The sequence below is a fragment of the Trichosurus vulpecula genome, chromosome 3 (genome assembly GCF_011100635.1).
Source record: "Trichosurus vulpecula isolate mTriVul1 chromosome 3, mTriVul1.pri, whole genome shotgun sequence".
NCBI lineage: Eukaryota > Metazoa > Chordata > Mammalia > Diprotodontia > Phalangeridae > Trichosurus > Trichosurus vulpecula.
In genome coordinates this window covers 163,802,336-163,828,726 of record NC_050575.1, presented here as the reverse complement: position 1 = coordinate 163,828,726, position 26,391 = coordinate 163,802,336, and the positions used below count along the sequence as shown (strand labels likewise).

Genomic DNA, 26,391 nt, shown 5'->3' with positions numbered 1-26,391 from the left:
CCTTCCCTCTCCTCCCCAGCCTGGTCAGGCTTTGGCCCCACCTTGGCTGGACGCCTACTCTATTTCTTTGATGTTTTATTTTGGTTTTTTTTCTCTCAATCCGGGGAGCTCCCCCCACACCCACCCCATTAGTCAAGCCCTATCCCCCCCAACCCCTTGGACAAGATGGGGGCAGGGCCTTGGTAAAACTGCCCCCTTCTCTCCCCCACCTCACACTACATCCCTGGTGGGGGAGAGGGGATGGGGGCTCCTTGAGATTTAGTTTTTTTCTTTTTTATTATTCAATCTGGAAGCAGAAAGCTGTGGATTCTGGATTCTGGCAAAAATCCTCTGCCCCCTCTCCCTACCTATCCTGTCTGGCCCCCTGGTTCCCTATACCTCACCTAGCACCACTCCCTCCTCCAACAGGGGACCAGACCCCCCCCCCATCTGCCTGTATCTTTCCCCAAATCTCCCTAGTGGGAGAAGGGACAGGAGTGGGGAGGGGCTCTATTCCCCTCCTCAGGCATCCAGGAGGGCCCCTAGCACCCATGGGCCCTACCCCTCCTTGCGGTTTTCTCCCTGACACATTTGTTAAAAATCAAACCTGAATAAAACTACAAGTTTAATATGAAAAAAAAAAACAAACCTATATTTGGGGGGGTGGAGCCAAGATGGCAGTTGGAAAGCAGGGACTTGCTTAAGCGGCCCCCCCCAGGTCCCTCCAAACACCTATAAAAATGGCTCTGAACAAATTCTAGAGTTGCAGAACCCATGAAATAGTAAAGGGAAGCAGGGCTCCAGCCCAGGACAGTCTGGATGGCTGCTGGGAAGGGTCTATCGCATGGAGCTGGGAGCAGAACGGAGCACAGCCCAGCGTGGGCCACGCCAGGACCAACCAAACCAGGAGCCAGGCGGAACAGGCTGGAGCACCCTGAATCAGTGAGCTGTGGCAGTTACCAGACTTCTCAACCCACAAGCACCAAAGACAACAGAGAAGCTTAGTGGGAAAAGCTGCTGGGACAGAGTGAAAGGAGTTGGCAGGCAGCCATCCCTCTGGGGGCAGTGGAGGTGGTGCAGCTCTGAGGCTGCTTCCAGAGCTACAGCTGCAGTTGCCTCTGGCCCCAGGCCCACCTGGTGAGAGGAATTAAGTGGTGGATTAGAGTGGGAGTGCAAAGCCTGCTTTGCCCTGCCTGGATCTGGGCCACAATCCTGGTTGGCAGTTCCTGGGGGAGAAGAGCTGGTGTGGCAGAGCTTTCTGTGTAGAAGTAGTTCTGAAAACAGCAGCGCAGCCCCTCATGCTTGGGACAAAGTACTCTCTACTCTACAAGCAGTCGTACCCCAACAAAAAGATCAAGGGTCAAGTAGTTGGCTGGGAACATGAACAAGCAGTGAAAACGGTCTCAGATTCAGACTCAGACTTTAGAATCTTTTTCTGGTGACAAAGAAGACCAAAATATACAGCCAGAAGAAGTCAACAAAGTCAAAGAGCCTACATCAAAAGCCTACAAGAAAAATACGAATTGGTCTCAGGCCATGGAAGAGCTCAAAAAGGATGTGGAAAAGAAAGTAAGAGAAGTAGAGGAAAAATTGGGAAGAGAAAAGAAAGTGATGCAAGAAAACATGAAAAACAAGTCAATGACTTGCTAAAGGAGACCCAAAAAAAGATACTGAAGAAAATAACACCTTAAAAAATAGACCAACTCAAATGGCAAAATAGCTCCAAAAAGCCAATGAGGGGAGGAATGCCTTGAAAGGCAGAATTAGCCAAATGGAAAAGGAGGTCCAAAAGACCACTGAAGAAAATACTACCTTAAAAATTAGATTGGAGCAAGTGGAAGCCAGTGACTTTATGAAAAATCAAGATATTATATAACAGAACCAAAGGAATGAAAAAATCGAAGACAATGTGAAATATCTCATTGGAAAAACCACTGACAAGGAAAATAGATCCAGGAGAGATCATTTAAAAATTATTGGACTACCTGAAAGCCATGATCAAAAAAAGAGCCTAGACATCATCTTTCAAGAAATTATCAAGGAGAACTGTCCTGATATTCTAGAGTCAGAGGGTAAAATAGAATTTGAAAGAATCCACCGATAGCCTCCTGAAAAACATCTCAAAAAGAAATCTCCTAGGAATATTGTCGCCAAATTCCAGAGCTCCCAGATCAAGGAGAAAATACTGCAAGCAGCCAGAAAGAAACAATTTGAGTATTGTGGAAACACAATCAGAATAATACAAGATCTAGCAGCTTCTATATTAAGGTATCAAAGGGCTTGGAATATGATATTCTGGAGGTCAATGGAGCTAGAATTAAAACCAAGAATCACCTACCAAGCAAAACTGAATATCATGCTCCAAGGCAAAATATGTATTTTCAATAAAATAGAGGACTTTCAAGCTTTCTCAGTGAAAAGACCAGAGATGAATAGAAAATTTGAATTTCAAACACAAGGATCAAGAGAAGCATGAAAAGGTAAACAAAAAAGAGGAATCATAAGGGATTTACTAAAGTTGAACTCTTTTGTTTGCATTCTGACATGGAAAGATGATGTGTGTAATTCATGAGACCTCATGTATTAGGGTAGCTGAAGGGAATACACATACATACATACATATGTACACATATACACACATATACATACATATACACATATATACATACATATACCAACTCACAGGGTGAGTTGAATATGAAGGGATGATATCTAAAAAAAAAATCAAATTAAGGGATGAGAGAGGAATATATTGAGAGAGGGAGAAAGGGAGAGATAGAATGGTGCAAATTATCCCACACAAAAGTGGCAAGAAAAAGCAGTTCATTGAAAGGGAAGAGGGGGCAGGTGAGGGGGAATGAGTGAATCTTGCTGTCATTGGATTTGACTTGAGGGAATAACATACACATTCAATTGGGTATCTTACTCCATAGGAAAGAAGGAGGAAGCGGATAAAAAGGGGAGGACAATAGAAGGGAGGGCAGATGGGGGAGGAGGTAATCAAAAGCAAACACTTTCGAAAATGGGACAGGGTCAAGGAAGAAAATTGAATAAAGGGGGACTGGATAGGAGGGAGCAAAATATAGTTAGTCTTTTACAACATGAGTACTGTGTAAGGGTTTTGCATAATGATACACATGTGGCCTATGTTGAATTGCTTGCCTTCTTAGGGAGGGTGGGTGGGGAGGGAAGAGGGGAGACAATTTGGAATTCAAAGTTTTAAAAGCAGACGTTCAAAGAAAAAGTTGTTTTTGCATGCAACTGGGAAATAAGATATACAGGCAATGGGGCATAGAAATCTATGTTGCCCTACAAGTAAGTAAGGGAAAAGGGGGATGGGGGAGTGGGGTGACAAAAGGGAGGGCTGACTGGGGAACAGGGCAATCAGAATATATGCCATCTTGGAGTGGGATGGGTATGGTAGAAACGGGGTGAAAATTTGTAATTCAAAATCTTGTGGAAATCAATGCTGAAAACTAAAAATATTAAATAAATAATAATTAAAAAAAAGAAAACCTACATTTGGACAATGATCTACTAAAGCTGACTGAGGGTCAGAAACCATGGCTTGTTCATTTCTGCAGCATCTTTAGTGCCTAATAAAGGACCTCTACTATAGCATGTTATGGTGGGGAAAGTGCTAGGCTTAAGTCAGGAGACTGTGGTTTAAGTTCCAGCCCTGACAAGTCCAAGTTCCTAACAACAGCTGTTGAAGGAAGCCTGTTAGAGAAAGCAGCTGGGTGATTTAGTTTGTATCCAGCTTCTTAGACAACTCTATTTAGATTTAAATAACCCTTCAGATTAGTAAATCTATGAAAGATATTAGACAATGAATGGAGGACATGAGATATGGGGAAAAGTAATCATAGACTCACAACTATAGCCAACTGGATTTAGAAATAAAAGTTAATTAGGTTATAGAAAAGTGTGGAGCAAGGATTACTTCCCAGCTATTCTGAAAATAAACAGTATAAATGAAGGCAGGACATCCCTTATAGGAAAATGAGCATTGTGACCCAACCCAAAGGACATGCAACAGCTGGCCACAGCAGAATCCAAGAACCTTTTGCAGACTTCTACCATTCACAATGTGCAGGTTTACTTGTGCTGGGAAATCCTAACACCCATTTAAATGTACAAAACAATAAAGTAGAGGGGCGAAGGCTGAGGCTATTTTTGTCACTTTACAAAGGAATTCATCACAGCTGCATGGAAGAGTCTGTGGAGGGAAGAGTAACAGTGTTAGAAGACCCTGCTAATTGAAAAATCAATCAGAGATAGAGATAAGTGCCTCAAGAGCAAAGTGATTCAATTTATAAAAAATGTGATTCATACATCCTTTTCAGCCTCATGATGAGGAACACGCATAGTCTACCTTCCCCATCCATTCCAAGGAAGCCAGGGGTTATGATCTCATTGGCAGGCTTTGAGGCAGGCATGTAAGTTTGCTATGCATAGGTGGGAAGGTCACAGCCACATGGCATAATACAGTAACAGTCAGAAAGAACAGTGGATTGGGAATAAAGCTATCTGGTTTTTTGTTCCAGAAGTGCTACCAATTAGTTGTGTGACCTTGGGCAAGTCACCACCTTTAGGCCTCACAAGGGGGCTGAAATACATAATTGTAATGGGAATTGTAGCTGAGAACAAAATGACAGCAGCATCTGAAATCTGAAAGGACGAGAAACCTAGAGTATAGTCCAAAGCCACATTTTTACCAAGATGGTGTATCATGCCAATTGTCTTTTGCACTAGGACTAGAGTCCTATATGTTTTTGTAGTTGTCTCCTGACAGCAATGGGGGAAGAAATCCTGGTGAAAATGCCATTATTCTTTGTCCCCACCCAAAAATTCTTTTTCAATATGTAGCCAGCCAAATCATGGATGAATTTCTCCATAATGACAAGTGCTATGACTTAACTTGGATTTCTTTAGTAGGTCACTATTACTATTAATGGGAACAGTTGGAAAGCTTTGGAAAACAGGAAGCCTGATCAACTAAAAACAAAACGAATAAAAATTATGAGGGAGAAGGAAGAAAGAGTCCAGGAGACTGAGGCAGGAGTCATTTATCAAAAGCTCTCCTAAGATTACAAATGTACATTTCATTTCATCATGGATTCTTTATTTTACACTTTTGCACCAAAGCAAGAAAACAAATTACATACAGTATCTTGATTTATATTTTTTCTCCTGTACCCATTATGTAAATACCCCACAGTGATCTGTTAAATAATGTTAGGGGAAAAAAAAACTGAAAAATCTCTTTCTGAACTTTAACCTTAAATGAAGAGCAAAGTATTTTTTATTGTCTGCAAGCACCCAGAAATTTGCTCCTGGATTAAACACCCTACCTGGGTTCTTTGGAGGTCATGTAGCTAAGCAAATCCAATTTAGGGTAAACATGCTGCCTGAAAGCAGCTGAGCCAGGTCACAACACAATAAAGTCAGAGGTAATAGCTCTCACTTGCCAGCACCACTGTTTCCTTAACCCTTCTCTGGTCCTTTCAGCAGTCAAAATCTCATTACAAAACACTGAAACAGTCCTTGTAATAAGCCTACTGTTTTGTGCCAAATCAATTTTTTCCTTATCATTTTGACATTTATTGCCTTCCTCAAGGGCTCCTCCAAACTACGTAACTGCATTTTACAGTCAAAATTCCAAAAAGCCATCAATCCAACACACACACAGCTGCCTTCCTACTCCCAAACTACCCCAACTCTTCCTTTCACATGGTGTATTCATTTGGTAACTAATTCAGGAGATATTTTTGCATCAAGGCTGAGCATCAAACATTATCCCTCTTCAAGCATAAGTCTAGCTGGGATGGCACAGACATATCACTATTGCTAAGAGAACCCTGGGGAACTTTGAGAACCTTTTGCATTACTGATCAATAACTGTATTCCAGGTGGCAACAAGGATTAGTATTGACTCAAGTGAGATCTTTTAAAGAAGTATACCCTGGCAAGAACACCCTAAGGGACATCACAGTAAAGAGCAGATCTTTTGCAAAAGAACATTTGGTGTATTACAGACTAGTGATTTTCTGAAGTTCTATGAGACATTTGAGTTGAGGTGTGGTAGTTTCTATATAGTGGAGAGCAGTAATACTGAATTGCTTCCTCAAGAGGAAATGAAATGAAGGAGGCATAGCTACAGACACATTGGATTCAAATACTCTACTCCACAGTTCTTAGATTAGGCATTGTCCTAAGACATTTGGGAGACGCATGGCATTTGGAGGATCAGTATAGATTTTGCCAAAATCTGTGTTTTTGAAACTCGACAGCTTGGCCGGAGAGAATGAGGCAACTTTTTTTTTTTTTTTGCAGTTATGCATGGAATGGGGCCAGCAGCCCTCAAAGCCTGTCTATTAACTTAGGATCATTTTCTCAATGAGAATATTTTGTAGAGAGAGGAAGACGGTCTGAAAACCTTTCATAATTGGGAATACTGCAGATCTTCCTTGGGGCCATGATATTAATTTATTTTTGAAAGGAGACAGGGCATATTATTTTAGGGAGGTACATCCTATAGGGTAATAATATGAAGCATCATTAGTATGTACTCTTTCAATGAAGAGTCTCCTAGCTTAGGAAATACATCTTTTACACAGCTGGCACTGAACAAATGCTGCAATGCACCAAAATCCTAACAATACTCTCCCAGTCTCTGTCAAAGTGGAACAGGGCAATCAATAGGAGGAAGGGGGAAGGAGGGAGAAAAGGTCAGGTTAAAGAACAACAGACAACATCATGACAGCCTAATTATCTAATAACTCTTAGAGGGGAAATTCAACAAGACTTCCCTTCCAGTCACATGCTAGTTGAAATAAAATGGAATGGAAAACAGAATTTTGGGTAGTGTTATGTTTAGTCTTGATTCACTAGGACAGCTTGATAAGCTGATACCAAATTCACCAAGGACATGGCCAAAGAAGCAATCCTTACCCTGGAGCAGGTGTAAACACAAGGAGGATGAATTTCCAAAGCCTCAGTGTTAACTTCCTCGGGGTCTTATTCAGCAGGAAAAAGTGCTTGCAACTCAGATTTTAAAACACCAGAGGACCCAGGAGCTTGACTGAGTACTTGGCCAGAGTGGACAGCCAGGATTGAAAGAACATTTCCTGTTCATGCTATTCAGGAAATAATTTTCTAGCAATAGAGGCACAGTCTCTTGAAATGCCAAAATGGGACCCGCAATTTCCTGAAACTTTACAGCCTTGTCCACAAAATGTAATATTTTTTGGGGTGGGGGATGTTTGGCACAGACAAGGATTACAAGATCTTTGTAGGATGTAGCAGCTGAGTTGAGCTCTGAAGGAAGCTAAGGATTCTACTAGGTAAAGATGAGGAAGAAGTGCATCCCAGGCACGTGGTAGGAAGGGACTGCCTGTGTAGTCTCCTTTTTGGCTATCCTCTGAAAAACTTAAAGGATTTACTCTTAGCTCAAATGAATACTTTAAAATCACTGGAAAACGGGGAGTTTTTGAATTTGGTAGAACTGTTGGGCAAATCTGTTCAGTTTAGAGCATCAATCAATCATTTATTCATGGTAGAACAAGCTAAAAGTAATAGCTTTGGTATTGGGAAGGAAAATGGATTTATTTACAAAAGACAATGAAATTCATCTTTTGAATTTTAGAAAGGAGGAGGCAATTTTAAAGTATTTTCTCCCTACCCATGTTCTAGGCCTGATATTTTTCTAATTCACCAGTATCACAAAGCCCATAAGGTCCACTGATGAACATTTCTTGCTAGAACATTTGGTGATGGGAAAACAATTTCTTTGTTCCAATAGCTGTGGATTAGTCTGGCTTTTATTTTTTAAAAAAAGCTAACACATTTTATTTGTCTATTTCAGGTTCCAGAGGGGTCACTGCTCAGCTACAAAACCACGGAAACTCAGATCTGTAAGCCTGGAAGTATATACAGTGTTAATAAATGGTTTTTACCAAAGAGAAACCTGAGACCAATGTCCACATGCTAATTATACCCAAAAGGTTCTGCTACTGCTAGCAACAGTAGTAGCAATAGGGTAACTGGTACAGTACAACAGAAGGTATTAATGCTGCACTGAGCATACATACCCATGCACTCACACACACAGTTTTTCACTCATATTTTTATTTTTAAAATCATGTATATAAATATTAAGGACATCCTCTCCCCTACGCCCTTCATAGTAGGGGCTATGATTGCACCTTTAGTCAGGTAACTGCTAGTAGTAGAAATAACACGTCACTCTGGGTGAAGTACCCAAGTGTGTTTCAGGTGACCTACCCTGCGAAGTGAGATATGAAAGGAGTGCCTCAGAAGTCTTGGAGTCATGTTATTTGGAGTATGTTATTTTGGTATAGAAAAAAAAAGGGGGGGGGAGAGACAGGAAGAGAACAAAAAACTAAATAGTCATTTCTAGTCTTTCTCTCTGCCATCCAATTTAAAATGATCTTTCAAGAGTTGACTGAATGAGAAGGCATACATCTAAATATTCAAGACATCTTCTCTATCTCCTCCTTATGGAAAACCCTTTCATAAAAGATCTGGACACATGGCTAGCCATCAGCACTTGAGATGATTCTTGTTCAATACTCAGATGTTTCAAAGATCATAGAGATGATACTTTATTCAGGGAGTATCATGCAGAGAAGGATGAACTAGTGGAATTAGATTATGTTTCATCAACTGGCTGATAAATGCTTATTTTTACATTTTCTTTCATCTACCTTTCTCAGGCATTAATATATATGCTCCTCCATCACCACCTGTGCAGAGATAGTTAGGGGAAGAAAAATGTTTGAGAAACACACTTGCCCAGATCAGAAACCTTTTCATTTCCTATGCCTAGCCAAGCTGTTTATACTTTGCAGACACAATTCTCAGTGTTCTTCCAAAATTCAATAATTAACCTCCCAAAGCCCTCATCTCTATTGTTCAGGAGGAGGGAGCCGCTCCACGAAGGTAATAGCAGTGAATGGCAAATATAAGAAGATTCAAGATTCTAATCCACAGGTGTGCCAAAACAGCTAGAAACAAGCAAACATCCTTTCATGGGTTCATTAATAGACCCCTTCATAGCAACTTTACTCAAATTAAGAACCAATAATGAATGCAGCCTCTTTTGAAACTTTTAAGTTACCACCAGGAGTTTCTAAGCATCTGGTTAAAATACAGAAATTATTTCCTCCTTCACATTTTCCAAAAAACCACCATGAGCGAAAATCATTCTATTTTCAGGTAGCTACTCACTCACTGATCACCAAGAGCATTCTTGGAAAATGACTGGTAGATTTCCTCTAGTCTCACTGTCAGAGAGCCCCTACGTTAAAGATTCCACTGACAGCTCCATTTAATGGCACCAGATTTCTTTACTGAGAGACAACCTCCTCAAGGCTAGGGACCAGAGAGGCTCTTTGCTTAATGCTTAGTACTCAGGAAGAGCTTTAGGTTTACACAGACATAACCCTCTTAATAGTCTTCTTACCCAGACAATCTATACTGTCCCCAGATTTCCCTTTCTCTTCAAGAATAAATTTTCACTCGCTTGTGGTTACTTGTGTATGATTCTTCCTCATACCTCTTTCCCTTGATATTTCCACAGTTTAATCACATGGTTTGTGACCTGATGAGCCACACCTTTTGTTTTTTGTGCTACAAGGAAAAAGAAGTATTGCTCCCCAGAGAAGAGAGAAAGGAATTGTGCTCTATGGTGCACAGAGAATGGTCTAGGGAAACTTCATAGAAAAATTAATTCAAAGAATTTCAGGCCTATGACTTTTCCCTCTCATTCCTGAGGTAAAACAGACAGCTACAGTGTGGCAAGGTCCAAGCAGATCCCCTCTTAATAAGGATAATCACATTCTCCTCCTTGGACTGCATCACAGAGGAAGAGAGTAATCCTTCATCTTGAGCATGGCATCACAGTCCTAGGATGGTAAAACACTTTACAAATGCATTATCCTGTTTTGCAAATGAGGTGACTTAGAGGACCTGCCCAAGGCCATACTTGGAATCAATGGCAGCCCTCAGGACCATGCCCAGGACTCCTGGGTCTGTGACACATGCTTTAAAGATGCAATTGTATTCTTACCCAAGTGATGTCTTTTTTTGCTTTATAAAATAACTTAATTTCATTATCTTCCTTATACCATTCCTGCAATGATTTAACTTTTATCCTTTATAAGTTCCTGCCAGAATACCAGAGTAACTGAGTCTTTTCATTTAACTTTTGTTCCCCTTGTCCAATATAGCTTTCATGTTCCATGATTTATATCACAAACATTGAGCGCTCTCTCTCTCTCTCTCTCTCACACACACACACACACACACACACACACACACAGTCTTTCCACTGGTATAACACACTCTAGAACAGAACCAAATGCATTTTGGAATACCTAGTCATTAACAAAAAGGGGGTGAAAGGTATGTGCATATAAAAATTTAAAACAAATGAAATCCTCATTTTCTCTTCCTTTGTGTTCCCCATACATCATTCCCACCTTGAGGAAAGTTCAAACTTTCTTGTGGGCAGCAACAGATTCAGTTTTGTTAAAGTACAGAGGAAGAAATTAGGTTTCTGTGACATTTTGCTCCCAGTCACACTCTTTTGTTGGATCAATGTTGGGAGGTGTAGGCTGCTCCTGTTCACTGACAGTACTATTAATAAATTAAAAGTTTTTTTTGAAAGTGCTCTTCTCAAAGTTTGCTCCATCATGCTGTGCTCTCCCATTCACCCTGGGGATCCACAGATCCATTTGTCACCTTCTTGACTTTCTTCATATTCTCCATCACTCCTGAAGTTGTCACCCTAAAAAACAAGTACGTAGTTAAGAAAACTTCAGGCAATGGCTTCTTTCAATAGTCTCTCTCTACCCAACTCTTTTATATGTACATTTTTGAAAGTAATAAACCCTTGTATTAGATGAATATTCTAGATTCATAACCTTGGCATTATCCTCAAACTCTTTACTTTCCCTTGTCCCATATATCTAGTTAGGTCCTAAATCTCACTATTTCTACCTTCATAATCTCTCTCGAATTTGACCCATTCTCTTTATTCACATGGGTGCTTTTATCACCTCTCACCTCCATTACTGCACCCTACATGGTGTCCCTGCCTGAGTTCCTCCTCACTCCAAACCATCCACCATACTGCTGCCAAAGTCCCTGCCTTCAAGGACAAATCTGACTGCATCACTCCTCTGCTCAATAACCTCTGTCAGCTCCCTATCACCTCTAAGATAAACTACAAATTCCTCTGTTTAGCTGTTAAAGTCCTTCACAATCTGGCCCCTATCTATCTTTTCAGTCTTGCTGGACATGATTCCCATCCCTTGCTCTGAGATGCGCTAAACTGGCTTTTTCTCTGTTCCACAATACAACTCTCCAAATTGTCCAAAAGTCTTTTCGTGGGCTGTCCCACATACCTGAAATGCAGTCCCTCCTCACCTCTGCTTCACAAGAGTCTCTCTTTTCAAAAAGTAGCTCAAGCAATACCTTCTACAGGAAAACTTTCCTGATTGCTGTCAGTGCTCTCCCTAATTAGCTTGTATTTAACTGCTTTTTATTTATTTGCATTTGTTCTCTTTATATTTATTCTGTATAGATATATATCCATACTTCTTGTCTCCATCATTGGAATTTAAGATAATTTCAAAATAGGAACTGTTTTATTCTTTGTATTTGCATCCCAAGTGCTTAGCACAGGACCCAGTTTCTAGAAGGCACTAACTTAATAAATGCTTATGGACTGATTTAATAGGTATATTTCAGGACCTAAAAGAGAATGCTCCATAATCAAAGCACATAAGGAAGTGGGAGGACATGATAAAGGAAAGGTACTAAAGTATTCCAAAGAGTCCTCCACTGGGCCAGGACTGACAGTCCACCAACTTCCTACTACATGGCTTTAAAAAATATTTTGGCTCTTGCAAAAAAGTTGCCAGTTTCAGGCACATTAATACACTGTTGGTGGGACTGTGAATTGGCACGACTATCCTGGAAAGTAATTTGGAACCATGAACAAAAAGTTATTAAATTATGCATACTCTATGACCCAGTGATATCACTACTAGGTCTAGATGCCCAAAGAAGTAAAAAAAAAAAAAAAAAAAAAAAAAAAAAGGGAAAGGAGTTGTGTATAGAAATATTTACTGCAGCTCTTTTTGAAGTAGCAAAGAACTAGAAATTAAATGGGCATCCATCAATTGAAGAATGGTTGAAAAAATTGGGTGTATGAATATAGTGGAATACTATTGTGCCATGTCAACCCAACAGTGTAAAAAGCTACAACTTTGAAAGCTGTAAGAACTCTGATTAATGCAATGACCAGTGTGATTCCAGAGCACCAATGAAGAAAAATGCTACCCAACTCCTGATTCAAGACACAGAGTGAGATGGCTATTTATGGAACATGCCAGATGACGGAATTTGTTTTGCTTGATCATGCATATTTGTTTCCAGGGTTTTCTTTTTCTTTTTTTTTAATGGTGGAGGTAGGAGGGAGACAAAAATCAATTTTTGTTCCTTGAAAAATATTTCGATTAAAAAAATGTACTAGATGTTCGTAAATTAAGTTGAGGTCCCTCATCAATGTAACCCAGGTGTGACAAGGAAGAGCAGTGGAATAGGAAAGGCTATACCTTTTCAACTCCCTGATGGGGAGGTAGCAAACAGAAGTGAGGCTCTAGAAAAGCAGAGTTAGAGAGGCTTCGACCAATCCTAGATTACTGTGCTCTGCCCTTTCCTAGAAGAGCAAAGTAGTCCTCAATTGAGCCTGAGGCTGAAAGTAGTGGAAACTATAGCTGCTAATCTAAGAGAGAACTCAGAGAATCCAGCAGATCAACCAGCAGACCCACTGCACCTTGTGAAGAGCCAGTCAGAAGTCAAGTGACTTGCTTGGCCCAGTCTTGAAGTTGATTGATATGTCCAATGGAAACACATTGAGAAGCAAGCCCTGTCTGGCAACTAATCTATCACTGACACCTATGCCCTGCACCTCACTGAATTTTGTGGGGATTGTCCAGAAAAAGAAAGAACATTAAAGTCTTGCAGTTTTGGAGATATAAGCTGTTTTACCCCATACATACTCCCTATATGTCTGCCTATTATTGTACTTTTAAGTTTGTGCCCACTCTCCTCACCATATATAACGAATGTATATATGGGAGCGTATGGTGCAATAGATAAAGTGCCTGGCCTAGAGTCAGGAAGACTCATCTTCCTGAGCTCAAATCTGGTCTCAGATACTACTAGCTGTGTGACCCTGGGCAAGTCACTTACCCTTGTTTGCCTCTGTTTCCTCATCTGTAAAATGAGCTGGAGAAGGAAATGGCAAACCACTCCATTATCTTTGCCAAGAAAATCCCAAATAGGGTCAGGAAGAGTTGGACATAACTAAAAACTACTGAACAATAAACAACAAATGTGCCTTGGGATTTTTGGGGAAAGGGTTCTATAACCATAGTTCCAACTATGCCATTTGAGTAAATGCCTATTTTAAGAGGAAAAAAAGTTTCTAAACAGTACTATGTCAAGGTCAGACTAGGTCCAGATTTCTGCACAAGAAATGGAGTTTCACCTCCTAATTTTGCATTCCTGAACTATTATACCTTACAGACCCTAGAATATTTATACTGTCACCCTACATGGCAATGATAATCCTGGGATCAACCTGTACCTAGAACAATACTCTGAAAGGAAAGGTTTACTGCTTGAAAGAGAAGAAAACAAACCACTTAGCTTGGATGGTAAAGGTATAGTGAGTCTTAGTATTAGGAAAATCCTTCTAGTCCCTGGATCAGAGAGTCTTCATTTCACCAACTGCCTCAATCTAAGTGTGAAACAACTCTGTTGTGCTAAGTTTCCTTCCAATCCAGACTAACTGTGACAGAAAGTACAAAGGTTTTTCTTACAGACTGACAGTATGAAGTTATGTTTATTCCTATGATTCCTGTTGTTTTCTTTTACTTTATCATCTTGAACATGGTAGTCTGATACTACAGGTAAGAATGAAAACTGATTTGACATCAATAAGAACCTTGAATTCAGCAGAGGAGGAGGACCTAAAAGTGACAGTTTTTTATATACTAATGAAATCACATGCAACTAAGTCGCTAAAGAAGCTAATGGTCACAAAAAGTAGAGGTCATCAACCCTGATGGCTAACGCATTTATAGTAGAAGAAAAGTTTTAGGACTCAGTGAAGCAGAACATGAACAGAGTAGCTGAAAAGCATGGATTCTGAGAAACTAAAAATATGCTGAAATGGTATGGACTGCATATACCATAATACAATCTCTACAGCAGCATCAAGACAATGGCATTCACCCACTGACAAACAGGAGCTTCTTGTATGGGAAGTCAAATTACCAGGTTAACAAATTCTTTTTGTGTAACTAACTTTACTTCAGGTAAAGAGGATAGAATGGGAAGAGGGGGAGAGACATGAACTTCACTCATCTCAGCTGGTCACAGGAAAGAAGAATACACACAGACACAGAAAGAGAGAGACCGAGACAGACACATTTAACCCTACAGGGAAATAGAGAGTACTGCATGATCTAATTTCACCTAAGAACAGTAATTCAACAGGAAGTATTGCTATCTATGACTTTTGTACAAGTAAAGTTTAGGTCTATCAGTAAAATTTAGAAAAAAAAATTAGTAGGAAGGGAAAGAAAGCCAATCTTTTCCTCTTTTCATCCTTGCTGCTATATTTCTTTTAAAAATTAAATTTAGTCAGCAAAAATCTGCTTCCTTTCCCTTCCCGCACCCCCACCTCAAATTGAGAAAGCAGAAAAAACAAAACCTCTGTTGAAGACATGTATGGAAAAGCAAAACGAATTCTTGCATTAGCTATGTCTGAGAAAAATAAAGTCATATTCTGCAATGAGTCCTTTACCTCTTTACCAGGAGGTGGGTAGCATGTTTTATCATTAGTCCTTTGGAATTGTATTTGATCAGAGTTGCTAATTCTTTCAAAGCTGTTTGTCTTTATAATATTGTTGTTATTGTATAAATTGTTCTCCTGATTCTGCTCATTTCATTTTGTATCAGTTCATATAAGTCTTCCCAGGTTTTTCTGAAAACATGCCCCTCATTATTTCTTATAGCACAATAGCATCCTACAAACAGAATTTATAAGCCATAACTTGTTCAGCATTTCCACAATTGATGGGAACTCCTTTAATTTTAAATCCTCTACTGCAATAAGAGCAGATATATATACACATATGTGTGTGTGTGTGTATTTTGGAGGGAGGAAGGCAGGGCAACTGGGGTTAAATGACTTGCCCAAGGTCACACAGCTAGTAAGTGTCAAGTGTCTGAGGCCACATTTGAACTCAGGTCCTCCTGACTCCAGGGCCGGTGCTCTACTCACTGCACCACGTAGCTGTCCCAGAGCAGCTATATTTTTGCATGGATTCTGTTAGGTTTATTTGTTTTGCTTAGTACTAATTGCTCCCTTAACCTACCTTATCTCTTTTATTCCCTCTTCTCCTTTCTTCCCTCTCTCCTATTTCTCTATTTCCCTGTTGGGTTAAATGTATCTGTCACGGTCTCTCTCTTTCTGTGTATGTGTGTATTCTTCTTTCCTGTGACCAGCTGAGATAAGTGAAGTTCACATCTCTCCCCCTCTTCCCATCCTATCCTCTGTTTGTATAGTCTTCTACTCACACACCCTGATTATGTAATATGATTTTTCCTTACATACTTCTCGATTTCTCCCTTTGCATTTATTCTTTGAAGTTCAGCAAGACACAACAAAACCACTCCCAGGCCCCTCTAATTAGATTTCCTGTATAACTTCCAGTGATAAGATTCAGAGGGGACACACGTATTACATTATTTCTTCATATTAGAATGTAAACAGTTTATCTATATGTAGTCTCTGATGACTACTGCCTCAATTTTACCTTTTTATATTTCTCTTAACTCTTGCAGTTCAAAGTTTCTATGTAACTCTGGTCTTTTCATTTTGAATGCTTCTAAGTTCTCTATTTCACTAAAAAAAATCCATTTTCCCTCCTGAAGGATTATACTCATTTTTGCCATTTAACATTTTAAGACTATATTTACCTTATGGAATACTATATTCTGCATTCGCTACTCTTTTAGTAGTGGCTCCTAAATCTTGTAGGATCCTGATTGTGTCTCTGCAGTACTCAAGTTTTTCTTTATGCTCATAGTACTTTCTCTTTGACTTGGAAGATCTGAGTTTTGGCTATCATGTTCCTGGAACATGGTTTCTTTCAGGAGATGACTAGAAAATTCTATTTTCACTTTGCCCTCTGGTTCCTCAAAGACCTGGGCAAGTTTTTGTTTTTTGTTAATGATTTCTTGAAATGTGATGTCTAAGCTCTTTTTTTTTTTGTCATGACTCTCAGGTAGTTCAGTGAGTCTTAAATTATCTTTTCTCAATCTATTTTCTAGCTTCATATTTTCACTATGAAATACTTTTTATTTTCTTCTATTTTTTTGCAGTGTTTTGACTTTGCTTTTTCTTGTGTTCTCATGAAATCTTTGGCTCCTATTTGGACATTTCTAACTTTTAGGAAGTCAGTTGCTCGGGCAAGGTTACGTATCTCTTTTGTTGAACTGCTAAGTCCCTCCTACTTCTTTCTTTCACAGTTCTCATTTCTTCCCAATTTTTCCCTCTAGCACATTGCATTTAGAAAAAGTTTTGAAGTCTTAAAAAAACAAACAAAAAACAAAACAAACAACTTTTGCTTCATTTCTTCCAGAAATCCTAGTTGAGTCTGCCCAAGCTTTGTTTTTCTTTGAGGTTTTGCTTATTGATGTTTTAGAGTAACATTCTTCTTCTAGGTTTGTGCTTTAAGCATCCCTGTCACCATAATAGCATTTTACGGGGTGATTTTTTTTCTTGTTTCCTTATTCTTTCAGTCTACTTCCGGAGATCTGATGTTAGGGCCAGAGTCTTTGGAATTCAGGAAGGAATATCTGGGCTCGTTCTGGTCCTGCTTTCTTAAGGTACTAAATAGTTTGTAATTCAGGATCTCAGTGATAGTTTTGGCTGGGAACCAGAAAACTTCAGTGTTCCTAAAACTGTGAGATCTAGGACAAAGCCTGATTACTGCCCCAATAGGTCTGAGCTCTGCAAGTCCCTGACCTGGGTTTGGGTTTAACACATAAACTGTGAGCATCCCCCATTTCAAGTTCCAGTAAACTGCTGCTAGACACAGCCACTATCAACCAACTGAAAAGTTCTGATAGTTCAGAGTGACAGAATTTTAGGCTTCCCTTTGGTCTGCGATTCCTGCCCTGTTATTCTTCTGTAAGCTTCAGAGTGGAGTCAAACAGCTACTGCATGCTTCTAACCTGAGTGCTCTTCACTCTACAATGTCACTCCTAGGAGCTGGTCCTCTCAGTCCTCTCTGGATCTGTGACCTGGAACTGGGTACTGAGTGATAGAGCTGCTAGTTGGCACTTGTTCCTGTACCCTGGGAAAATTTAGGATCTCCTATGCTAGACCTGGGACCTCTTCTCAAACTGGTCTATCAACTTTCTTGTGTTCCATGTGGTAATCTTCATTCTCTACAAATTTCTCTTTTTATGCTGACCCAGGCTGGAAAAATTCTGATTTTTTTTTCCTTGGATTTCCTGATCAGGATGTTGTTTGGTTCATTTTCTAGATGACTGGAGGAGGTCGGGGGTAGCGACTTGCTATATTTCTTCCTACTATTTTACTTCTTACTATTTCATCCGGGCTCCACCTTTTTGCAACTATATTTCTTAAGTACTACTCTCCCAGACTGTTATGCCTATTATATCACAAGCCTTTTTAATCTTCTAGAAGCTACATTTTTTTTCTCCACAAAGATTCTTTTTAAAAAAAAATCATATTTAAAATTTTTTTATTTTTTATTTTCGGTTCCAAATTCTCTCCCTCCAACCCCCACCCCCACTCACTGAGAAGGTAATTAGTATAATATCCATTATACATGTGAACCCATGCAAAACATATTTCCACATTAGCCATGTTACAAAAAAAGGCTAGAAAAATAAAGATGCGGGGGGAAAAAAGCTTCAATCTGAACTTAGAGCTCATCAATTCTCTCTCTGGAGTTGGATTTTTCATCATGAGTATTCTGTAATTGTTTTGGATCACTGTATTGATCAGAGGACCTAACATTTCACACTGATTATCACTGCAATATTATGTACAATATTCTGGTTCTGCTCACTTCACTTTGTATCAGCTCATATAAATCTTCTTAAGCTCATCATTTCTTACGGCACATTAGTATTCTATTGCAATCATATGCTATAACTTGTTCAGCTATTTCCCCATTTGATGAGCATTCCCTCAATTTCCAATTCTTTACCATTACAAAAACAGCTGCTATGAATATTTTTGTACATATGGGTCATTTCCCCTTTTCTCTGGAATACAGATCTAGAAGCAATATTACTGGGTCAAAAGTATATGCATAATTTTATATTACATATAGTTCCAAAACGTTCTCCAGAATGTTTGGACCGGTTCATAATTCTACCAACTGTGCATTACTGTCCCTATTTTTCCATATTCCCTCCAGCATTTGTCATTTTCCTTTACTGTCATGTTAGCTAATCTGATAGGTATAAGATGGTACCTCAGAGTTGTTTTAATTTTCATATCCCTAATTCTTAGTGAGTCAGAGCATTTTTTCATGTGACTAATGATAGTTTTAATTTATTTTTCTGAGAACTACCTGTTCGTATCCTTTGACCACTTATCAAGTGGAGAATGGCTCTTAATTTTATAAAACTGGCTCAGTTCTCCATATATTTGAGAAATGAGACATTCATCAGAGAAATTTGCTGTAAAATTTCTCCCCCAGATTCCTACTTTCCTTCTAACTTTGGCATCATTGGTTTTGTCTGTGCAAAGACTTTTAAATTTTAATAATACAAAATTATCCATTTTACCTCCTGTGATCTTCTCTCTTGTTTGGTCACGAACACTTCTCTTATCCATAAATCAGGCAATTTTTTCCATACTCCCCTAACTGGCTTATGATATCACCTTTTATGTCTAAATAATGTATCCATTTTGAGCTTATCTTGCTCCCCAAAGATCTTTTTTTACAAATTTATTTTTTATTTTTAGTTTACAACACTCAGTTCCACAAGTTTTTGGGTTCCAAATTTTCTCTGCCTCCCTCTCCTCCCCCATACCCTCCAAGACGGCATGTAATCCAACGCAGGTTCTACATATACCTTCATATTGAAATTATTTACATAATGGTCCAGTTGTAAAGAAGAATTATAACCAATGCAATGAATCATGGGAAAGGAGAAACAAAAGCAAAAAGGAAGGAAAAAAAAGAGATCAAAAAGTTTGCCTCAATCTGTATTCAGACTCCATAATTCTTTCTCTGGATGTGCACAGCTTTTTCCATCATGAGTCTTTTGGAGCTATCTTTGAACCTTACATTGATGAGAGGAGTCAAGTCTATCAAAGCTAGTCCTTACAGATATACTGTGTGCCTGTAATTGTGTATAATAATCTTCTGGTTCTTCTCCCCTCACTCAGCATCAGTTCAAATAAGTCATTCCAGGTTATAATGAAGTCTGTCTGCTCCTCATTTCTTATAGCACAATAGTATTCCATTACATTCATATACCACAATTTATTTAGCCATCCACCAATTGATGGACATCCTCTTGATTTCCAAAAAGAGCTGCTATAAATATTTTTGTACATACTGGTCCATTTCCCACTTGTGTGATCTCTTTGGGATACAGCCCTAGAAGTGGTATTGCTGGGTCAAAAGGTATGCACATTTTTATAGTACTTTGGGCATAGTTCCAAATTGCTCTCACAATGGCTGGGTCAGTTCACAACTCCACCAACAATGTAACAATGTTCCAATTTTTCCACATCCTCTCCAGCATTTATCACTTTCCTGTTTTGTCATGTTAGCCAATCTGACAGGGGAGATGTGGTACCTAAGAGTGGTTTTGATTTGCATTTCTCTAATCAATAGCGATCTAGAGCATTTTTGTCATATGACTATGGATATCTTAAATTTCTTCCTCTGAAACCTGCCTGTTCATATCATTTGACCATTTCTCAGTTCCTCAAAGAGTCTTAAACAGTGTTGGTTGAACTAACAAAATCTGTGGGCCCAACCGAGGGAAGGCTGCATTGCCAAAGTTTGCAAGGGCCATAACCTGAAGTGGAGAAAGCTGTTTGGTTACTAACCCAGAGCTGTAGCCATCACTATTTTGGGTAGAAATTTCGAAAGGGGAGAGAAGTACTTCCCTAGGAGTCTTGACAGTCCCAGACCACTTTATCTTTTAGAGAAGAAAGGGCAAAAGTATCCTACAAAGGAATCTTTGTTCTTCCTATATTAATTCTACCTTTGGTAACAAAGTAACTAAAAGTCTTACTGTAGATGCCAGTAATAATGAATACAGGTTTGTAGATCACAGACATCTTTCTGAAGAATAGAAAAAAATTCCACTGATAAATAACCCATTATCATTTCCTCTCTGTTGGTTCACATGTAATGGCCGACCTTGTTCAGAAAGAGTTCACACATTTCTCTGAGAGCAACACAATGTATACAATGTTGCTTCTGCTTAACATGCTGACTGGGATACTGGCAAATGTTGCAATGGTATTGCCAAATAACATACAACAAACCTTTTGACATTTAGTATACTTTCTTCACTTGCCCCCAGGTACTTAACTCAGAAACAAAATGCAATCTAAAGTTTTCCCTATTGAGAACTGAACTTTTCTTAGGTTATCATAACCTGGCTAAAAAAAAAAATAGCCAAGGTTTAAAAAAAAAAGAGAAGATCAACACATGCTGACAGATAAATAAGCTCTGTTTGCCAAGTTCCTGGTGCTACACATGGAAAACTTTTTCTTCTTTTCTACCTCCTCTTCCCTCACAATCTAAGGATAATCTACTCTGCCAAAATGAAATAGATGTTAAAAATTAGCCAGCATGGGAATGTGGTAGCATGAAACCTGTGGTATACACTATCCCATTTTACCAGCAAACCTTAAAGAAGCTGACCACAATTAGCCCTTTCTAAGCATTACCAACCTCACAAGTTTTGAGAATAGCATTTTGTAGCCTAAAGTGAGTTAAATATGACCCTCTGTTATTTTACTCCAAGTGGGTCTCCAAAGGATTCTCTTGATGCTAGCTGCAAACCGCAGTGCATCTGCATGGTTAAAACAAACAGACTGCATCAGCAAGGAGGAATAAGGCAGGATTACATTAGCATTCTAAAGACTTCAATAAGGAACTTGGGAAGTTTCAGCAACTTCTATTTCACACTTCTCTTTGCACTCATTCTAGCCTGGGTGCAAATGACAAAGTGACCAAATAGGCAAAGGACTGACTGGCCATGCCACAAAGCTATCTTTCCATGAATCTGTGGGTTAGTTCAATAGCCATCTGTTATCCCTTCTGTAACTGACCCACCTGCTTTTCCAATGTAGTAAGAAATGCACTTATGGTGAACTGGGCAAAAAGCTTTGCAAGTGATTCAATTAACGGATATGCCATAATTGTCATTATAAGTTGTTCAGTTGTTTTTCCAGTCACATCTGACTCTTTGTGACTTTATTTGGGGTTTTCTTGACAAATGTACTGGAGTGCTTTACCATTTCCTTCTCCAGATCATTTTACAGATGAGAAAACTAAGGCAAACAGGGTTAAATGGCTTGCCCACTGGTCACACAGCTAGTAGTGTCTAAGGCCAGCTTAGAACTCAGGTACTTCTGACTCCAAGCCTGGTGCTCTCTCCATTGTGCAAATGATTCAATTAACAGATAAGCCATAATAACTGTCATTGTAAAGCTGGTATCTAAGGAAGAGAACCCTAGTGTAGAATCTCAGAACTGCTGTGTTAGAAGCAACTCCATCATCACTCCCTACTAACTTCACTCTACAACCGAGGAAAATAATGCCCAGAGATGGTTAAGCAACTTGCTCAGGGCCACATAAATGTTAATAGAAGAACCAAGATTAGAATCCAGACCTCCAGAATCTCAGTCCGGTGATGTGGATTTCACTAAGTTACAGACAATACCGGCTTCAGCTAAACACAGAATGTCCTCTGGATTTAAATGTAGCTAGGCACAGTTAACAGATTACAAAATCAGACTTCAATTCCCCTGCTTCCACTTCTCACAACAAATCAAATCAATAGGCAGCAAGAGGTTAACAGTAGTCTTAAGACTGGTAGCCTGGAAGCAGAACTCTAAGGAGAGAGACCACTTCCCAGCTGTGGCAAAGAAACTCAGCATTTCCTCCCCCACTGCTCTTAGTCACGGGATGACAGAAATAATCCAGATCACCATGAATATGCATGCTAAATGTAAAGGCTACTGAGTCTAGTAATTAAAATTGCATTCAATACTTTTTAACTTACTAAATTTTTAATGACAAGTTCCATTACTGAAAACTAGAAGCATCTTTGAATCTCAGCCCAGAGAAAGACGCTGAAATAAGAGGGGAAGGGGACTAAGACTGAAAATCAGTGTTACTTATAATTATGCCATCATTATGTATTCTCATAGGGAGACATTATATTTGGTTTGGTAGTTTAATAACTGCATACAAGGCAAATGATTCCTCTCTCTGAAATCAGGGAACAGAAAGGATTTTCACCAACTAGCATGGCTGAAGTGTCTATATAGCTTTTCCTGACTGTGTTGGTAAACAAAATGGGCTCTTAGCACTCAGTTCAACCAAGTGCCTTTGAAGAGTTTGGCCTTTGTTTCCTTGATTAGATTGGGAGTCCTTGGTGACCTCCTTGCCTCAGGGGGAGGGTCTAGTTTACACATGGGTTTGAGTGACATGTTTGGGACATCAGAGGCTTTTAGACCACGTGGGTTTAAGTCACCTCTTTGTGACGATTTTAGGTCACGTGGGTGAGTCGCATGTGTGACTCACCCTTGACCCTGGCTTTCTCTTTTTCGGAGCTCTTGCCCACAGCCATGGAGGCACGAGTGACTCTGGGTCAGCCCTTGTTATGAGCTCCCAGGCTGAACCTAGATGCTGGTAACTATGAATTGTATTTGGTCTGTCTGTTGATGTTTGTAATTTGTTTGTATTTGTTCCAAAGTTCAGGGTGCTGTCTTTTTTCCCTGAACTAAGTGAATGGTATGTGTATGCTGAATTAAAGTAAGCTTGTTAACCCCTTAACGTTTCTTTCTTTAATAAAGCAGATCAAAAGAACCTGGGCTTTGGCAGCGTTCTTGTTGTTGGGCTTGTGTTAGTCTTTCACCCCCACAACAGCTGCTAGCCAGATTGTTGAACACTGACCAATGGCTTTCCTTTGAAATATTCACAAATAGCTAATCAGAAATAATATCAACAAATGGACTATGTCACAGCAATGTGACAGTCACAGAAACTTTTAGAGCAAAATTTCAGAAAGGAGGTAGGAAAGGAAAAATGTTATCAGAGGAAAAACCTCCAAAAACTCTGAATGAAGCTCCAGTCAGAGGAATAGGAGGAGTAGGGAGCACTCAACAAATCAGAGCTCAAAGGGCCTCCAGGATGTTGTTTGTCACAAAGGAGCTGAATATGAACCCTCTGAGGAGCTCTTCACTTCAAATAAAGTCCAAATCTGGTCATTTAGGAACCTCAACCAAGTAAACGTTGTAGAGCACTCATTTGTAATAATCTGCTTAGGCCAGGTCTCAATACTAGCTTTTTGATTATCTGTGGGGTGCTCACAGTCCCATGTAGATAATTTTCCACTAGTGAGTACAGAAAACTTGCTTAAAACCAATTTGCCCATTTGAGGGTAATGTCATAAGGGGTTGGGAGTACTATAACTGACTAGCAAAAGGTACTTTTTTTTTGATAGAATGATACAAGTTAGAATAACTAAACCCCTAAAGGGAAGAACTTTTGCTGTTTTTAGTACTCTTCACTTTATGGGCACTCTATATTTTAGCCAAAATGGACTGCTAACTGTTCCTTGCCATCTCTTGGCTTTGTGTATTACACGGGACCTTTGTTCATGCCTTAAATACATTCCTTTTGATATGTCCTGGCAGGTTCATAGGTGATGTGGCAAACAAAAGAGGAAATGACTAAGGAAACAGGTTCAAACTCCCAAATATATCAATTTATTAAGCAATGCATGCCGACTGGCATAACGAATTGAGAACAGTCACCTTCCTCAGCTCTGGCACTGTTGAGTCACAAGATGAAGTCAGTGTGGTTCACTCAAATTCCCACTAACCACTAGGTGTTTTCATTCCCTCAATTACTTCAATGACACGAATAGACTTTTGCCTCAGTTTACACCCCTTTCCTTATTCTTTCCAGATGTAGATGCCCTCTCTCTTCTCAAAATTTCTCAGAGCATTTAGGATCACTCGCATCCTTTGCTCCCCCACATTCTACCTTGTCTTATACTTCCCTGTGTCCATCAGAGAACGTCAGTGTCTGAAAGGTAGGGATGAGGTCATTTTGAAATCTTTGTAGACTCAGAGCTTTGCATCTGGTAGGTTCTCAACAAGTATTCCTTAAATTGAATTGACTTCACGCCCTTCTAGAAGATGAAGCTCTGGCTGCTTCCGGCTTGAGTTATTTCTAGGATATTAAGATAGAAGTCATCTAGAAATGATATTTCCCTAATCAGAAAAGGGAAATAATAATTCTGGGTTGCTTCTCCTTCATAGAAAATTTGTATTTAGCCTTTTCAATATCTTTCAGATGAACAGAGATTGCAATGATAATCTGAACCTGAATTCAGGCCTTTTCTGCTGTGATATCTCTAATAAATTCACAGAATTCCTTCAACAAAGGAATTCTTAGTAACTCTGGGAGAACTTCCCCAGATGAACAATTCTTATTTATTTATTTTTTGGGGGGAAGCAGTCAAATTCATTTCTTACTTAGGGCTCTTCAGGCTCATTAATTACAAACTATAAAGGTGCATCTAGGGACAGACAGCTGTTCTCATTCACTTACTTCATTTTTAAAAGATAAAGTCCTATGACCTGGTACCCAAAATTTCCCACCTACCTCCCAACAGCCAGTGTATGTATATGTATGTATATACATTAGGTAGTTTCCTTGGTGCCAACACCTACTCGCAAGTAGCATAACTGTGCAGTTACAGTATTAAGGAGAGACTCTCACTTACTTTTTAGAAGTAGAGAATGCAGCCTATGTTGGAGTGAGTTAAGTTAGGTCACTATATCAAAGCTCAGAGAACCTCCTGTGTGCCTTGTCTTCCCCAGGTGAGCTGAACCCTTGGATCATGCTAAATTCAAATCCTGATATCTAATAATACGAAGCAAGAAAAAGCCTTAGGGCACTACAAGGCAAAAACTCACTAAGAATGGTCAAGAGTAGTCAAATAAATAATTTCTGAATGGCTTAGAGAAGCAGAATAGCTCTGGGGGTTAGTACTATTACTCTCATTTTATCTGGGTTGTAAACTGAGACACCATGAATACAAATGATGACTCAAACACACATGAGTTCATGTTTCTCAGACTTTTTCTATTCATCAGCACCTGTGAATTTGCCAGAACATATTAGCTCACACTAACCCTCCTTTCCGTCCAATCACAGCTTAGCTTTCAGACCACTGATGCCCTTGCACCATCATATTACCTGAACATTCACACTTTCTCCTAAAGTATCTATTATCACATCTACACTTGTACCCATCAAAAAGTGGCGAAGGGAAACAAACTTAAGATGTTGAAAGATACAAGGATGTCCTCAAGAAACTCAAATTTCATCACAAATGAGTTAAGAAACTTATAGCCAGCAGACATTTCTTCCAGCACTATTATTCAGTGAGTAACAGGCCACGTGGAATAAAGAGTCACCATGATCCCATTTCCCAGCTTTTTACTCCAACACAATATATATTTTTTTATATTCAAGTTGAAGTTGCAACCTGAAAATGTATTATAGAGACGATAGTTTCTTCTCTCATATGTTTCCAGAGAGATAAGGTCTAATTGAAATTCTGTCAGCATAGTGGATTGCAGATGCTACTGCTTATTAAATTGACTCCAGTTTGTGGGTCCCTAACAGGAAAGCCACTTACCAGGATTTTGCTAATTCTGCAAATACATTTCCTGTTACTGTCTTACTTGCTTCTCCTCGCTGCTGGTTCATTCAGAATCAAGGGAGAGAAAAATGGTTGTTCTTTGAAAAGGGTGGTATTAGTGACCCATGAGTACAGCATGCCCTTTGAATTATTTTTCTGGTAGTGGTAATAAATATAAAGGGAGTCATCACATATTGTAATCCTTTGGATTACATATAACCATGCATGGGCTGTTTCTCATCACTTAAAGTGCAAAAAGTCAAAATGCTTCCAGCATTGCATGGAAAGAACTTCTGGCACATAGCAAGCACTTAATAAATGCTTGTTGATCTGACAAGTAAA

The 26,391-nt window shown here is 39.3% G+C and overlaps 1 protein-coding gene across 1 annotated transcript in view; it reads right to left on the bottom strand.

Moving 5' to 3' along the window:
- Positions 1 to 5,030: 5,030 nt before the first annotated feature.
- Positions 5,031 to 26,391, bottom strand: part of GPR107 (G protein-coupled receptor 107) — a 90,606-nt gene continuing 69,245 nt past the window's right edge. The window contains exon 18 of the mRNA XM_036749044.1: positions 5,031 to 10,792. Coding sequence (XP_036604939.1) covers positions 10,696 to 10,792 — 97 coding nt within the window. The 3' untranslated portion in view covers positions 5,031 to 10,695. The remainder of the gene's footprint in view (positions 10,793 to 26,391) is intronic.